The 15,314-nt window shown below is 35.2% G+C and overlaps 3 protein-coding genes and 1 long non-coding RNA gene across 6 annotated transcripts; 1 reads left to right on the forward strand and 3 right to left on the reverse strand.

The window, feature by feature from the left end:
- LOC111014856 (protein TORNADO 2) lies at positions 1-1,459 on the reverse strand. Its single transcript, XM_022289706.2, has 2 exons — positions 750-1,459; positions 1-520 (listed from the first exon to the last, which is right to left on the reverse strand). Exons 1-2 carry the CDS (start codon positions 1,245-1,247, stop codon positions 209-211), a joined length of 810 nt encoding a protein of 269 aa, XP_022145398.2. The 5' UTR covers positions 1,248-1,459; the 3' UTR covers positions 1-208.
- Positions 1,460-2,766: 1,307 nt separating this feature from the next.
- Positions 2,767-5,379, reverse strand: LOC148208786 (uncharacterized). Of its 2 annotated transcripts, XR_015788278.1 has the most exons (3): positions 5,240-5,379; positions 3,753-4,127; positions 2,767-3,672 (listed from the first exon to the last, which is right to left on the reverse strand). It is a non-coding gene; the product is annotated as an uncharacterized LOC148208786 (long non-coding RNA). The 2 variants fall into 2 exon arrangements; XR_015788277.1 differs by lacking the exon at positions 2,767-3,672 and having other exon boundaries at positions 3,752-4,127.
- On the forward strand, positions 5,213-7,922 carry LOC111014805 (RNA-binding (RRM/RBD/RNP motifs) family protein). The gene is made up of 4 exons (XM_022289629.2): positions 5,213-5,657; positions 5,749-5,847; positions 6,951-7,241; positions 7,595-7,922. The coding sequence occupies exons 1-4, from the start codon at positions 5,316-5,318 to the stop codon at positions 7,700-7,702; spliced, it is 840 nt and encodes a 279-aa protein (XP_022145321.1). The 5' UTR covers positions 5,213-5,315; the 3' UTR covers positions 7,703-7,922.
- An 83-nt stretch (positions 7,923-8,005) lies between these two features.
- On the reverse strand, positions 8,006-14,886 carry LOC111014804 (transferases, transferring acyl groups). 2 transcript variants are annotated; one of them, XM_022289628.2, is made up of 16 exons: positions 14,604-14,886; positions 14,455-14,518; positions 14,315-14,360; positions 13,540-13,658; positions 12,993-13,066; positions 12,758-12,833; positions 12,564-12,653; positions 11,346-11,419; positions 10,487-10,574; positions 9,904-10,030; positions 9,717-9,821; positions 9,450-9,579; positions 9,300-9,351; positions 9,175-9,219; positions 8,361-8,459; positions 8,006-8,281 (listed from the first exon to the last, which is right to left on the reverse strand). In XM_022289628.2, the coding sequence occupies exons 1-16, from the start codon at positions 14,654-14,656 to the stop codon at positions 8,129-8,131; spliced, it is 1,395 nt and encodes a 464-aa protein (XP_022145320.1). In that variant the 5' UTR covers positions 14,657-14,886; the 3' UTR covers positions 8,006-8,128. The 2 variants fall into 2 exon arrangements, with proteins under 2 accessions (XP_022145320.1, XP_087974797.1); XM_088118671.1 differs by lacking the exons at positions 13,540-13,658; positions 14,315-14,360; positions 14,455-14,518; positions 14,604-14,886 and having other exon boundaries at positions 12,758-12,921; positions 12,993-13,049.
- Between the last annotated feature and the right edge of the window lie 428 nt (positions 14,887-15,314).

Consider the following 15,314-nt stretch of genomic DNA (forward strand, 5'->3'; position numbering starts at 1 on the left):
TTGAAAAAAAAAAAAACTAAAATTGATATACGGACGTATAAATATTTCCATCAATATTTCTATAAATCAAACATCATAACATCAATGATATTCAATAAATTAGCAACCCGTCAATTGTTCCTACTAAACCGAACTGTCCGACATCAATATTTCTATAAATCAAAAGGTTCGACACCGATATTTCCACGAACGAAAAAGAAGTTGATGTTCACACATAGCCTTGCTTGTGCCTGCGGAAAAGGCCCTCAGATTTGGCATTCTTTAGGGCACAAAAGGCCATCAAATACACAAAAACAAGACCCAACAGAGCAATCAGCAGAATTAAGTCTGCATTTCTCCATTCTTCTTTGAGGTTGGCCAGAAGCCCAGCCTTGCATGAATCACACCCAAAGCAAAGCTGGCTCTGCTCGTTGCTCCATTTCGAGCAATCCGCTGTCGCCCCAGTGCTTATCGGACTGATCCAGTATGTCGGGTTTACGAACGTGAACCCACAGTCCGTCGGTGGCTTACAGCACCCCGACTAAAAAAAGCATACGTGTAAAAGATTAAATATATATATATATATATATATATATATATCTTAGTTCAAGATTAAAATGTAGAGTTTAGTTGATATACTTTTGAATTTATTCTTTCTTTTGGTTCATAAACTTTTGAGAGGTTTGTTTTAGTCTCTATATTTTAAATAAAATAACAAGGCTTCGACATATGACATATTCGATATAGTTTAACAAAGACTATTATTTTACCTGCAATGGGGTGATGTGGGCATTGAAGAAATCTTGAGCTGATCTATAGTTCTGATTCAACTCAGCGCATATAGTTGTGGAACTGAGGCAGTTTCTGATTCTCTCCCATTTATGAGAGCTTCGAACCCTTCTTTGGAGCCAAAGGGAGAAGTCGTCGAGGCGATATTCCAAGTAAGCTCGGCTCGGTTCGACGTGGCCCGACCCTCTAACAGTGATCGAGAACACAAAGAGAACCAAGCTGCCAAGCAGGATGATGAGAACAAGCATGGCAATGAGGTAGAACATCAGAAGCCACGAGATTCTCCAAAACGCTCCGAGGAAGCCCGCAAGAGCCACAAGGAAGATGACGATACCAAGCACAATGACCGGCCATTGCAAAAGTTGCACGCAGGCATTGTCGGCCTCGGTGGCGAGCCAGATCCCGGCGCCGATGATGGGAATCGAGAGAAGCAAAGCGATGAAGTTTATGCCTCCGACAACATTGTTGCTCAATGCCATCTTGAAAGGGGATGTTTGGGAGAAGTTTTTGTAGGTTTTTTGGTGAAGCTTTTAAGGGTCTTGTTTGCCCTTGTTGTGGAGGAATTTCTTTTTAGGGTTTTCATGTGGAAATGAAAGCCAATGAAAGGAAGCAATCACAGTTTTCTAAGCACTACTTTCTTTTTTATGAAAAGGAGAAACTTGTCCATATGGGAGAGGAAAGAATAATATGACAATGGAAAAAAGATGTTCTTATGGAACCATTGTTAGAGAATTTGTTATTTTAAAGAGAACAAAAAATTGTAGAAAGCTTTGCCAAAGGGGTTAATTTTGATGCTTTTTCACATGAAATTAAAGTTTGCATCTTTATTCCATGTGAGATTTTGTTATTTGAATGGTTGAATATTGAGTGACAAGCTTCCTTTCCTTTTTTCTAACGTAGAGAGAGAATTTAATTTATGTTCTGTCTTTCTTAGATTTATAATTTTAGTTAAAATACTATTTTGGTCAATGAACTTTTGTGTGACTATTTTAACCTTTATTTACAAAATTTTAGTACAATTTTTATATCCAACAAAAAACTCTTTAATATAAAAGTTATGGCTACATTTTCAAAATATATTGAATGTAGTATCGTGTTGAAATTGTGATAGAGAAAAATGAGATAAAAATAAAATGAAATGACCAATCACTTTTTAAAACTATAGGAATCTAAATAAACGTTTTGAAGATACGATGTCTAAAATAGACAAAAATTAAAAGTACAAGAACTAAAATAGATATTTTAAAAGCGGACTAAAATGGACAAAAGCTTAAAATATTGAGACAAAGATAATATTTTAATCCTAATTTTATACGTGGAAAATTAAATTAATGTATCCATTTCTTGTTTCATGTTTTAAATTTGAAAAAAAAAATGTAGTCAGTAGTCATTACCCTTTTTTAGTATTCATTTTACTTTGAGAAGAAATAATTATTTTTCTAGGATAAGAAAGATTTGTATTTTGTAAATCAATTAAATAATATTTTAATGATAACAAATATTTTAATACCAATTATTTTTAGTTTTTGAAGTTTTTATTTAAACTTAGGAAGAATTTAATATTAATAAAACTACTCAAACGATACACATCCTCGACGAAAAAGCCATAAGTTCAAATCTATACCTTCACATATTATTGTACTGAAAAAAAAACTATAACTAATTTGTGATTTTATATGATTTTAAAAATTAATCCATAGTATAAAAGTGAGTTTCACAAGTCGAGATTTATGTTATCCATAGAATTAGTAAACTCACAGCTTAGATTCAATATGGGATAACTCAACTAATTGAGACATATATCCCTAACCAAAATGTTGTGAATTCGAATCTCTACCTATATATGTTGGTGTACTTTAAATGAAAAATGAAAATCGAGAGGAACATACCCAGTTAATCTCAAGTAGACAAATCTAATTTATAAATCAGACATCCCCTTTGTGTGCTACTTTTATATCTAATAGCCTTGAATTCATCTAGTTTTTAATAGATAGTTGATTGTTAATTTAGTTTTTTTTTTTCTTTTAGAAGAAAACAACTTAACATAAAACAAATTTCGGAAAAACTAAATTGTCCAGCCACTAGAGACTTTGACAACTCCACTCTTCCCTCAAATCGTTTTCCATCGTTCGTCTGGCTAAGTCATGGGCCACCTTATTTGCCTCTCGACTGATATGTCTCATTGAAACTATTTCCATATCTTCCATCATCTGCCGAATTTCTTCTAAAAGCCAAATAATTTCAGTTTGATCTTGACACTGTCTGTGAAGTAGATGAATGGCATTGAGGGAGTCAGATTCCAAGTGAATTGGTTGACAGTGTTCTTGTCGAATCGCACGCAATCCCTCGCAAATAGCCATCACCTCTAGGTAAGTAATATTTCTTCCCGCTCTTATAATTCTACAGCCTGCTTTGATGACTTCTCCCTTCTTGTCTCTTAAAATACAGCCAATCCCGCTGATGTTTGTATCAGCTCGCCATGCTGCATCCGTATTTAACTTCCATGAATTTGACGTGGGATGTTTCCATCAAGCACCTGTATTATCTCCAATTCGCCTTATCAGGTGCAAGTCCTTGTTTGTCGACTTTTCTTTTAGATTTGTGTCTCGACCTGCACTGTTGATTATGTATCTGTCAATCGCCAATTGAATGTCTCTAGTTTCTGAATGAACACCTTTGAAAATTGATTTGTTCTGCATTTCCCAAATCTGCCAAGCTATTATCATGCTTCTTCTACGTTCTTCTTCACTCGCCTTATCCATTAGCCACTCCCAATACTCTTTTGTAGTCCAGTTTGTCCTGTCAATGTAGAAAAAATTTGCTTCAACAGGGGTGCAATTTATCCATATATCTTTAATTACCTTACATTCCCATAGGATATGTTGAGTAGTCTCTTCTTTTTTCCTGCAAAAAGGACAAAACTGATCAATAATAAATTCCTTTTTTCACCAGATTAATTTTAGAAGGAAGAATATCATTATAACTCTTCCAACAGTAGATTTTAATCTATGGGGACACGTTAGTTTTCCAGAACTTCTTCCACCACAACTTTTGATTTTCGCCATTAGAAGTAGAACATTCTTTTGCTCGCTCCAATTCCATCCCCAAGTGATAGGCGCTTTTAACCGTGAAAAACTCTCTTTTGTCTTTATTCCATATAATTTCATCTTCTTGACTCTGTCGCGGTAAAGGAATTTTAAGAATCATTTCAGCTTCCTCCTCACAAAAGTTATCACGGACAAGATTCTCATTCCACCTTCCCCTTTCACTCATTAGACATGCCACATAATTGTGCTTCATCCCATCTTGGACATAAACTGGTGTGCAATTGCCTTCTCGAGGAATCCATGGATCATTTCCTATGGTAACAGCAGCCCCATAGTCAATAGGAGGTTACTGGAGGTTACCTGTTAGCTTGTGCAAAGAAATCAATTCTTTATGTGTTAAGTTTTGGTGGGGATCATCAGATACGACAAAGAAAATACATTGCTGGAGTTGGAAGAAGATGTGTATCAGTAAAGATAAAGGAGGTATGAGTTTTAAAGATGTGAGCATTTTCAATCAAGCTATGCTAGCAAAACAGTGTTGGAGATTGATTAGGAGTCCGAATAGTCTTTTTGCGAGGGTTATGAGGGGAAAATATTTTATTCATGGTAACTTCATGAGGGCTAAAATTGGGAAAAATCCTTCCTTTGTTTGGCGAAGTATAATGTGGGGCAAAGATTTGTTTGTAAAAGGCTGTAGATGGAGAATTGGGATTGTTAATTTAGTTAGTAAATTTTAAAAGGTTTGATTTATTTTTTCTAGACTCTCATATTAACACACTCTTAACGTTCATGTTATTTCGATTAACATGTGACGAAGTATGTAAAATCGAAGGGTAGGTAAATAATTTCCCAAGCAAAACAATAGAAAAACTTAGTCATCATGGGATGGCCATCATGGCCTAGTGGTCAATAAAGACGTAGATAGAAAATGGCTTAGAAGAAATGAGTTCAAACTAGGAATATTCATTTTTCCCACGGAACGAGGAATCCCATTTAAATTCTACGTGGAGCAGGGATGGAGAAATGATTAAACAATTAATTAAAATTTCTTTAGAAAAAATATTTAATTGAGAAATAATTTTAAAAATAAAAGAATGAACGAGAAAAAAATATCTCCACTAGGAATCCGATCTCCGTGGGGAATCACCACCTCGATTCCTGCAAAATTTCGTGGGAAATTTTGTAGGGATGGAGAATGAAAGGCGGCATTCCGTCCCGTCCCATGAACCTCCTTAATTTAAACTATGTTGGTCACCTATCTAGAGTTTAATATCCTATGAATTTCTTTATCAATCAAATACGATAAGCTCAGGTCATCCGTGATTTAAACAGAAAAACTTATTTTAAAAAAATTCATTTGAACCCAAATTTCCTAGTCAGTCCATTAAGGAGGGAAAAAAATGGAATTCACAAAAAGAAATTACCAATTATATCCATTGCTCTGAACCGAGGCGCCCTCTTCCTTCCTTATCCATTTTCTTCGCCCTCGAAATCGAAACAATGGCGGCGCTAAAAGCTTCTGCGATTCCAACAATCTCTGCACATCCTTATTCCTCTTCGCCATCGCCGTCTTCTTCTTCCTCCAGAATTTCCTTCTCCAGTAACCTCTCCTCCGCCATTAAGCTCCGCATTTCCTTCTCCGCCCCTCTCCTTTCGCTCGCTCCTCCCTCTCTCTCGCGAGATCGCGGCCGATTATGCTCTGCGGTTCAGGAGGTCAGTTTGGAGGAAGCCTCTGAGCAAAACCAGAAGAAAAAGCTTTACATCTTCAACTTGCCTTGGTCTTTCTCTGTCGTCGAAATCAAGGAGCTGTTCGGACAATGCGGCACTGTCACTGATGTTGAGGTAGGGGCTTCCTTCTTCATCCTTTGTTCTGATTTTGCTCTTCTTTTTTGAGTTTTGGATCTGATGGATTTTGTTCGAATGTGTGTTTCAGATTATAAAGCAGAAAAATGGAAGAAGTAGGGGCTTTGCCTTCCTCACAATGGCTTCGCCAGAAGAAGCTCAAGCCGCCATTGAGAAATTCGACTCTCAAGTAGGTCTTCTAATGCCTATTTCTGCTCACTTTCTGTTTGATTATTTTCCCCAATGAAATAAATGAGATTCTATATCTCAAAGATCACTTTTGGTATAGTGCTATTAGTAAACACCTAAAACTACTTTTAGAACTTTCACAAGTTACTTCTTTTATATATGTATCACGGAATGTCCAAGTCCGAGTCAACTTTAGCGGCCTATCTCGACTAACCTTAGAGGACAATATCTATTCTTACCTTACGATATTTAATTTAGTGGTCAAATAAACTCTGTTATCTTAAATAGGTGGCCACCAAAGAGTTTTATCTCATCCCTCCAAATTTTTGTTTTCTTTTTCTGATGTTTTGGTGCAACTAGGTTGAGTCAATTCAGGTAGTTTTAAAGTTTTTTCTAGCTTTTTTTTAGCATATGGATACCCACATTGCAAACCTTATACTTTCGAGGAGGGCTTGGATCCAAACCATAATGATCTCTCACTTGGAATGTTAGATATTCCGTAAATTTCTTGATACCAAATATTGTAGGGTCAAAAGATTATCTCATCAAATTAATTGAAGTGCTCATAAGCTAACCCAAAAAACTTATAGATATTCCTAAAGAAAGGTCTAGTTTATTTTTCTTTCATGAGAAACACATATTTCATTGATAATATGAAATATACAAAAAGGAAAGGAGTTACATAAGAGTTCTCCAATTCCTCAAGAGGTCATTTAGACTATAGCTAGAGAAGGAAGGAAAATAGCTTTTACACCAGCTAAGAGCTGTAACCAAAACACCATCAAAAAAGTTGGCAAACGGCTGGGACTTAGTTGAAAATAGAAGTGATTCCTGTATTTTAAGGATTAAGATTATTACTTCGAGTTCAAATTCCTTATCATCTAACATGAACATTAAATATTTAAGAAGATATCTCTAGACTCTATTCTGAATGTATCAATATTCGACTACGAATAAGGAAGTTAAAACCAGTCCTAAGAACTCAGGGTGTCATAACTCATAACTACTTCCTATTATGATTTATGTCATGACATACGTTTTGGTCATTTCATATTAATGTTTCATGAAAACATGTAATTCTAATTGAGAAATCTTGTGCTGCAGGAGATATCAGGAAGAGTTATAAAGGTAGAGTTTGCAAAGAGATTGAAGAAACCTCCTCCTCCAAGGCCTCCAGGTCCCCCTCCTGGAGAGACAGTGAATAAGCTTTATGTATCAAATCTTGCATGGAAAGTAAGATCCAACAATCTCAGAGAATTCTTTTCTCAAAGCTGTAACCCAACTGCAGGCAGGGTTGTATTTGATAGCCTCTCTGGAAGATCGGCTGGATATGGGTTTGTTTCTTTCGCAACTCGGGAGGAAGCAGAAACTGCACTTTCTTCATTGGAGGGAAAGGTAATTAACTTGTTCAAGATTGAATTCGTACTCTCAAAAACACAAAAACTTGACATAATATGCATGTTTTTAAGTACTATTTGATTGAAAGAGATTTGAAAAATTAACTTAGTACCATGATAGAAAACTAAGATTTTTGGTTCCAACTAATTGAACTAAGATTTTTGGTTCCAACTAATTGAAAAGTCGAGCATTCACTTTTACCTTAAGCTATAGCTTTGCGAATCTTTTATACTATAGTACTACCTAGGTTCAAACTACACAAACTTAGATTTCTCCAAGTATTGACCCAATGCCCCCTAACGGTCTATTTCATTATTCGCACACTGTTTGAAATCTCTCTCCCCTCATAGGAATTGATGGGAAGACCACTTCGCCTGAAATTTAGTGAAAGAAGTGTCAAAGAATCAGAAGAAGCAACAAAAGAAGACATCGTTGAAAGCCAAACGGAAGAATCATAGATCCACTCCAATTCCACATCACTTGGTAGAGAATTCAGAGAACAAGATTTTGATTGAGATTCCAACTATCCTCCTAAGATTTGCTTGTCATGTGATCTGTGTACATCTTGCAGCTGTTTTTGTAGTATTACAATATCACCTGACACCTGATATTTCTCAACCAAGAGTCTCAAACAAAATCTTCTCTTGGCGCTGCATAATATCAATTGTGTTATTTTTATGTTTCGATACTTCCAATGATAATGCTAGTAAGAAAGTTTATGCTCTCTGCATTTGAATCGATATAATGTAAAAGAAGACAACTAAAACATAAACATAATTTATCATATATGTCCTCTGTGAAAAGTAGTTTGAAGACATGATATTTTTGTTGTTCCTAAGTTGCCAAGACGTAGAAACCCCGATCAAATCCGCTTTGTATGTTGCCTACCAAAACTTCAACCTAATGCCATGAAAATTGGCCAGTCCCATTGCAGTGGATAAAACAAATGCATAAACAAGCAAAATAAATAAAGCCGAGATGGAGGATGCAGACAGGGTGTCAACAGATAAGTTAACTAGCCCAGTGAGTAGGTTTGCCTGAAAGGAGGAAAAGAGTATAAGAATGCATAAGAGATGAACAGCTAAACATGAGAATGAAAAATAAAAGAGATGTTACCAAAAGAAATGCAGCCAGTAAATTGCTGTTGAATGCTTCTTCAAGAAGTGAAGTTCCGTTACCAGCAACACAACCAGACAGCATTAATATTGCCAGAACCTGTAAAATAATGTTGCTATAAGTTTCTCGATAACATTACTCAGCCTATGTTTGCCAATAGCTTCTCGATTACGAAATCAAAAACAAAAATTTTAAGGAGGGTATTAACTTCTACCCTTTGAAGTTGAATTTTCAAAAATTGCCTTTTCCTTCGTTGTTTTTCTTTTCTTTTTTTTTTTTTTTTTTGAAAACTGGAAGTCAGAGCTATGCTCCCCTATACCCAAGGCCCGAACCTGGGAGACATCAAGAATTTTTTGTATTAAGCTCACCATAAAGTTCGAACTTGAGACCTCTAAGCAAGTATGGTCAAGAGATCCTAAAGCCCTAGTCAATTGGGCTACCCCTTGGAATGGGCTTCCCTTGGAAGGCTTTTCCTTATTGTTACAAATAAGTTTCTCAATAGCCAGAAAGAAAGTTATCCTAGTAGGGCCTGAACGAAGAAGAGGAAAGATAACACTCTTCTTGTGAGTGAGGACAGACATGTCATTAATCCTAACAAAAATTGGCTTGCAAAGAAAATCAATGAACATGCAACAATAAATCAGTCTCTTTTGGGTTATTAAAAGTAGCGCTAAGGCCAAATGAATCTAACCACCTTTCTTATACCATACCAAAATGGCATGTACAGTGTTAATCATTTCAAGGTAACATGCCCCAAATTTTTTCACAGAACGTAAAGTTTTTCTGCTGGTAAGAAAATGAAAGGAGTTCAAACCTGTAAATTCTGTGCCAGCACCAGAGTGACATACGCTAGGTTGCACTGCAAAAATAGATGTAATTGTAGCTTTATAAACACCATCATGAATGTAAACAGATGGATTAACAGAGAAATATCATTACCATTCTACGAGAAACTCTCTCAACATAGGAATCCAGAAGCACAGTTGCTATCCTGACACAGGCATTCAGATAAATTTTAGATGTTTAACTTCTGGTCGGGCTTTCTTTTCCTGAAAATGATATTGCAGATTTCAAGGAATTGAGTAATACCAAAAGAAAAAAGCAAGCATCCAAACTATTATCCTTGCTCTTCTATTGCTCCATAGTGTAGCAGTTGATTTTTTTCCAAAGAAGAGAGAGCTTCCCAATTGCACACCAATAAGGTAAATACTCCAGTACCCTGCGAATAGAATGATCAATTACTAGATAGCCTGTGCTTGCTTCAGAATATATTTATAGCCTGTAGCAGTGAAGGATTATAAGTTTGTCCTTCCCCAGAAAGGAAAAAGGATATACTCAAATTTACTTGATGCTCACCAAATATGCTAAAAAGTCCTTCCTTGTTTTGACTGATTATATCTGATTCCCTCTGATTTGAAAGAAGATAAGTATTTAACCCATATATCAACCAATACTGGTACCCTGGAGAATAAGATGCCTCGTAAACTTAACACAGATTCTGAGATAATACCTGCTAACACTGTATAATTTAATTGAACTATACCTACTAGAATTGTTGAACCAAAAATTCCAGAATACTGTGGAGGAATATTAATGGCAGTGGAAAGAATTGATACAGCAGAAAGCGTGAAAAAGAAATTCCAGTGCACTCCATATTCTCCCACATGAACCTACAAGAAGACATCAAAAGATCTGTTGCACGTATAAAGAATTCAAGTTAAAAAGAATTATGCTCCCGCATATATTTGACCCATAACACCAGAGAGTTTTCGGAGTAGTAAAGTTCATAGCTAACATATTCCATGACCTCTTCATAACTAATATATTTCATGACCAGCAGAAATGTCTAAAGGGAAATTGGAAAAAGCCATAGTTAAAGTGAAAGAAATTAGTCTAATGAGATGTCCTCCAATTGCACAATGTATAGCTTACCTCGTGTTCCAATCATGTTAGGATAGAACATATCACGGTTTCCTAGTTTGTGATTTGAAAAGTTATCCATCATGTCAAGATATAGAAGCATAATCTACATTAATAAAATACAATCGTGCAATACATCTTGAAAATTCCAGCTACATTTAACATTTATACATTGCTGTGATTGAAAAACCAACAAATAAACTTACCTGATAATCAACACCAGAAGTAGTTGTCAGACGAATAAATCCTAGAATGATAAGAGGAAAAACAGATTTTAATGCACCTTTCCGTTTTCTGAAAAAAAAAAACAACAAATTGTGAAATGTTCTGCCGCTGAACTCTACATACATATTGGTAATCAATGTTACCACAATAATTTAATACGAATGAAAAGAGAAAATAACAAGTTAAAACAAAAAAAGTATGAAAGCCATTCTAAACAATCATCCAAGTCGGGCACAAGTGAGAGGTTAGATAATATACCGTGAACACTGAATAATACAGGGAAGCTTCTTCATATGACTGTTCTTTCAAATTCTAACTTACTTTGTATTCGATCCAAGATTAAAAATAATGAATACCTTAAAGACAGTGATTCAGTCATAAAGTTTCAAGGATTTTATTCTTATTTGTATATGTTTATCCTAGTACCATAAAATTTTCATGTTTGATGTTTAACATTTGAGGAATGATACTTTTTTTTCTGTTTTTCTTTTTTTGGGAAGAAATCTCTTCTTTCGATCAGTAAATTAAGCATTTGTACTTGTCATAATTCGTACGACAGCAGTTGTATTTCATTATATCCATCCATTGCATGTCAATAGTTTGGAAATTGTCTCCTACTATACATTTCAATTTTTTTCTCATAAATGATTTTATTTGTGTTTAGTTGGTACAATCACTTTAGGGTAAGAAGTTCTATGTTCTCATCAATATATAATACAGGGTTGTGGATAACTCATAAAGCTCTCGAGAGAGAGTGATTGACCTCATGAATAGAAATAAATACCTATCAGGCAATGAAGATGTATGTACACATACAAGATAAAGGAATATATTACTCACGTGGATGGGACATTACGTGCCTGCTGAGAAACGAATGAATTTGCCAGCACAAATGAACCAACACCGAGATCCATCTGTAATACTCATGGTGTATGAATATCATCAATCAAATGAGCATATTATGACTATTATCATTAATTAACAGGATAAGTATTCTTTATTGAAAGATGAAGTATACTGTACGTTGAATGATAATTGAAAGAGTAGAAGTAATGAGAATAAGTACAAAAATAAGATTAAACGGATGGGGCATTAAAGAATAAAGTAGTAATTAAGATGAACGACCATGCTATTTCACGCTCTAACAATTTGTTTGTAACTGTAGAATCTCCCTATTTTAAATTAACTATTTGGACTTGCTATGCATGCACCCTATGGTGCCGCTTGCAATGCTTAACTCATATTTACTTTTTCATCTGAGACATTTTGGAGTTCCCATGGACCTTCGAAACACCCCTCCCTCCAACATAGGAAACAGAGACTAGGATCATTCACCCAAAAAGCATTTCTATGGTTAACTTATATAATAAAAGAAAATGGAAGGGACATGGATTGCTAATCATTGAGCCACACCACATCATGCATTCAAGTTTGTCATGTTTTTTTTTCTTTACCTTTTTTTCACTGTTATGTGTTACTTGAGGAGTTCACCTCTTAATCCAAAATTATTCTTGGATCAACATCCTATCCACAGCATAAAAAACGTCAAGAAGAGGCCACTTGAGATCCCATTGTACTTTAAGGTGAGCTATTGCATTCATCCTCGCAAGTTAGCATCATCTCCCATGAGATATGGAGAACACAAAACAAGAAGGTGATTGTGTCCCAGAAAAACAATGCAGAATCGTGCCTGAAACAGCTCCTTGTTAAAGTTTTATATACCAAATCAAGCCACCACACTTGACCCTCCCTCACCCCCTCCAAGAAAAAGCCTCTCATCATGTTCTCCAAATTGGCAGCAATCAAACTCCATATTCTAAAAATTGAAAAAGAAATAGATGGGAATACCATCTCAAAACTGATTGAATTAAACTAAGCCTATGCTTGAGTAAAAAATGATGATAAAATGACTATCAAAACAAGGGCATCAAGTAGATCGTCTAACAAACCTTAAAGATCAAAAAAATGAGCAGTATACATAAAAGGTCGAATAAAGAAGAAATAATAAAAATAATGATAATAATAAAATAAAGATTTTAAATAACTGAAAAAACTTACCAGACTTGTACCATAAGTCTCTGTCTTAGCATATCTTCTAGGGAATATTCTGAAATCAACGGCCAATATACACAAGCATGTTGTGAACATCTGCAATGACATTTTTAACCAAACGAATAAATTAGATGAAATGGGGATATGGACTGCATTTGAACAAAAGATGTGATATATAAACAATGATTTAAGAAGCATACCACAACCACCCTATACGAAGAAATATTTGCCTTTAGAGTTTGGTTTGCTGCCTCCAATGGAGAATGACTGCGGATTCTGTGTTGGGAGTACAATGGCTTTTTGTCAGTGCGTGATGCAGAAGTGACCTGTTTGCCCAGCAGCAGCTCATGCAACATTTAATATACTATGAATGTACAATAAGGATTATTTCCTACTAAACAGTACAATATTTAATATAAGAATAAAATGTCTTACCCTTTAGTTGCAATAGATAACAATAATAGTGAAATCAATAAAAGTGCACATGAGCATGACCATTCAGCTAGAACCTGTTAAATGAACAATTAGGAAAGAAAACCACCCATTGATAAGTCCAGGATACAAAATGAGCAAATTAAGTTGGTCTCAAATGAAAATAAACAAAACTTAGTCAATATAAGGCATTTCTTTTTCTTTTTCTCTTTTTTTTTTTTTAATATCCGTGATTGTCCAGACCAGCTTACGCTCATTCATTATGGAAGTAAAAAGGATTGCAAACGAAAATCATAACGATGAAATAAATCATCTCTCATTTAAACATATCACTCAGCCTCCATTTGAGTCTACAAGCAGGACATTCGTAGTTGAGAAATAAAAATTGCAGAATGAATCCTCTAAACATATCCTCAGTCCAGAACAGAAAAGAAGAAATAGAGATCATAACGATGAATTATAAAGCCTTTATGTGATGAACGCTAAATAAAACAAAGACTCTCTACAATAAATTCATAATAGATTTAATCTCCCATTTCAAGTTACTTACAGTGAAAAACAAGAGAGTGGGAATCACAATAACAAGAAAATCTACAGCAATTGCAGCCATGTATCGCTTCAAGCTCTTTGAGCGGATAGCTGGATTATCACTTTTCTTCAGTGGAGCATCTGGAAACCACCAGATTTAAGATTAACCACACAGCAAAGAATGGAAACAACAGTTTCATATATCTATTATACACTAATTCTCGAGGTTTTGTCAACCTATTTTAGCCTTTGAAAAGTACAAGAATGATGAGAAAGCTACAGTTGTATATTACTTCTTAGTACCTCTGTAAAATTAAAGGTTTGTTGTTGTTGAAGAGGTTTTAACTTGTAAGTTGCAAGTAGTTCAATAACCACTAATTACCTAACTACTACATTTTCAATCAGTAAGTTAGTTAGCCAATGGTTGGTAAGGCTCATACTTCCTTCACCTATATGATGTTCCCAATCTGTAACTCTGAGGAGTGATCCATGATACAAGGACTTCCAAAAATTTTGCTTGCCATTTCAAAAACTTGATTGCATTACAATCCTCCCTCATCCTCCCACGCAAGAAAAGGGGGTGGAGGGAGTTAATGCAACCGTCTCGCATCGTAATTGTCCAGAGAAATAATGATAAAGCAATGAAAGAGGACCCAAGTTAGAAGCCCGAGTGAGTTCAGTAGTCTATCGTTTGAAAGTTCAACTTGCCAAATGCTACTTCGAAATTCTTGTTAAGTTGGAAAAAGCAATCAATCGCTATCAATTATTTACTCAGAGAAAAGCTCTATGAAACATACCAAAAACGCCACTGGAGTTGAACGAGTGCCGAAGAAGCACCAGAATCTGCAAGCAAGAGAGAAGCAACCAAAAACAATTCAAGAAAAGAGAGAAGCACATCGCAGAAAGATGAGATAGAACGGAAATCGAAGGTAATTACAGGTATAATTGCAGAAAGCGCCGCAATTTCAATCATAGAAGATCCAGTCAAATTACTGACGAACCTGAAGATCAAGAGAAAATCAAAACGTCAAAAGCGAAAACGAAAGCAAAATTGAAGAGCAGAAACATGAAGGAAAAGGGCATTACTCTTCTTTGAGACGTTTATTGGGATTGAGAGAGTTCCGCAGAGAAGCATCCATAGCTGAACCTGAATGGAATACTGCGGAAATTGCGAAGAGAAACAGATCAAACTCTAATGCCTGTTCTTCTCCTTCAGCAGATTACAAATCAAACAAATTATGCTGAAATTGCCGGCGCGTTGCAGAAACGGCGATTTCTTCGCGGGTGTTTTTCGAGGCGATGGGGATTTTGTCGTACGATTTAGAATTTGAGGTTTTTCTTTCTTTTTTTTCTTTTTTTTTAGATGTAATAAATATATGGCAAAAGAAAGAGGAGAGAGGAATAGAGATTTTGCAATTAAACCTTTTATATAGTTTGATATATTTTGCCGGCTTGAAATTAACTCGTCAGGAATTGACACCCGCTTAGTACACGAAATTAAGATAACATGTGCTGTGGTGGTTGGTGATATATGTCAATTACGGTGAACTATACTCGTTTTGGTAATCCATAGTACTTGAAAACTTTTTTTTTTTGCAATTCAACATTTTATAATTATTCTTCCTTTACAATTTGATCTTAATATAATTCTTCCTTAAATTATTCTAAATTGATTTTAGGGTTTTAGTGTTTGTCAATGTGAAATGCACCTACCGATTCATATTTTAATTTGCTAGAGTTTTCATATCACATAATTTTCGGATCTTTTATCACTTCTAACACTATGTGATGTGTTAC

The sequence above is a fragment of the Momordica charantia genome, assembly GCF_013281855.1.
Source record: "Momordica charantia cultivar OHB3-1 chromosome 10 unlocalized genomic scaffold, Mcharantia_2.0 BLBB01000010.1, whole genome shotgun sequence".
Classification (NCBI taxonomy): Eukaryota; Viridiplantae; Streptophyta; class Magnoliopsida; order Cucurbitales; family Cucurbitaceae; genus Momordica; species Momordica charantia.

What these genes read in the sequence shown, in the direction of transcription:
- LOC111014856 (XM_022289706.2), bottom strand. Translation starts at nt 1,247, where the DNA reads ATGGCATTGAGCAACAATGTTGTCGGAGGCATAAACTTCATCGCTTTG. An exon ending in CCCACATCACCCCATTGCAG is followed by an intron (nt 521 to 749) that starts GTAAAATAATAG and finishes TGCTTTTTTTAG; the next exon opens with TCGGGGTGCTGTAAGCCACC.
- LOC111014805 (XM_022289629.2), top strand. Translation starts at nt 5,316, where the DNA reads ATGGCGGCGCTAAAAGCTTCTGCGATTCCAACAATCTCTGCACATCCT. An exon ending in GCACTGTCACTGATGTTGAG is followed by an intron (nt 5,658 to 5,748) that starts GTAGGGGCTTCC and finishes TGTGTGTTTCAG; the next exon opens with ATTATAAAGCAGAAAAATGG. An exon ending in TTGAGAAATTCGACTCTCAA is followed by an intron (nt 5,848 to 6,950) that starts GTAGGTCTTCTA and finishes CTTGTGCTGCAG; the next exon opens with GAGATATCAGGAAGAGTTAT.
- LOC111014804 (XM_022289628.2), bottom strand. Translation starts at nt 14,656, where the DNA reads ATGGATGCTTCTCTGCGGAACTCTCTCAATCCCAATAAACGTCTCAAA. An exon ending in CGCTTTCTGCAATTATACCT is followed by an intron (nt 14,361 to 14,454) that starts GTAATTACCTTC and finishes TCTTGCTTGCAG; the next exon opens with ATTCTGGTGCTTCTTCGGCA. An exon ending in TGGTTCAACAATTCTAGTAG is followed by an intron (nt 9,822 to 9,903) that starts GTATAGTTCAAT and finishes CTTATTCTCCAG; the next exon opens with GGTACCAGTATTGGTTGATA.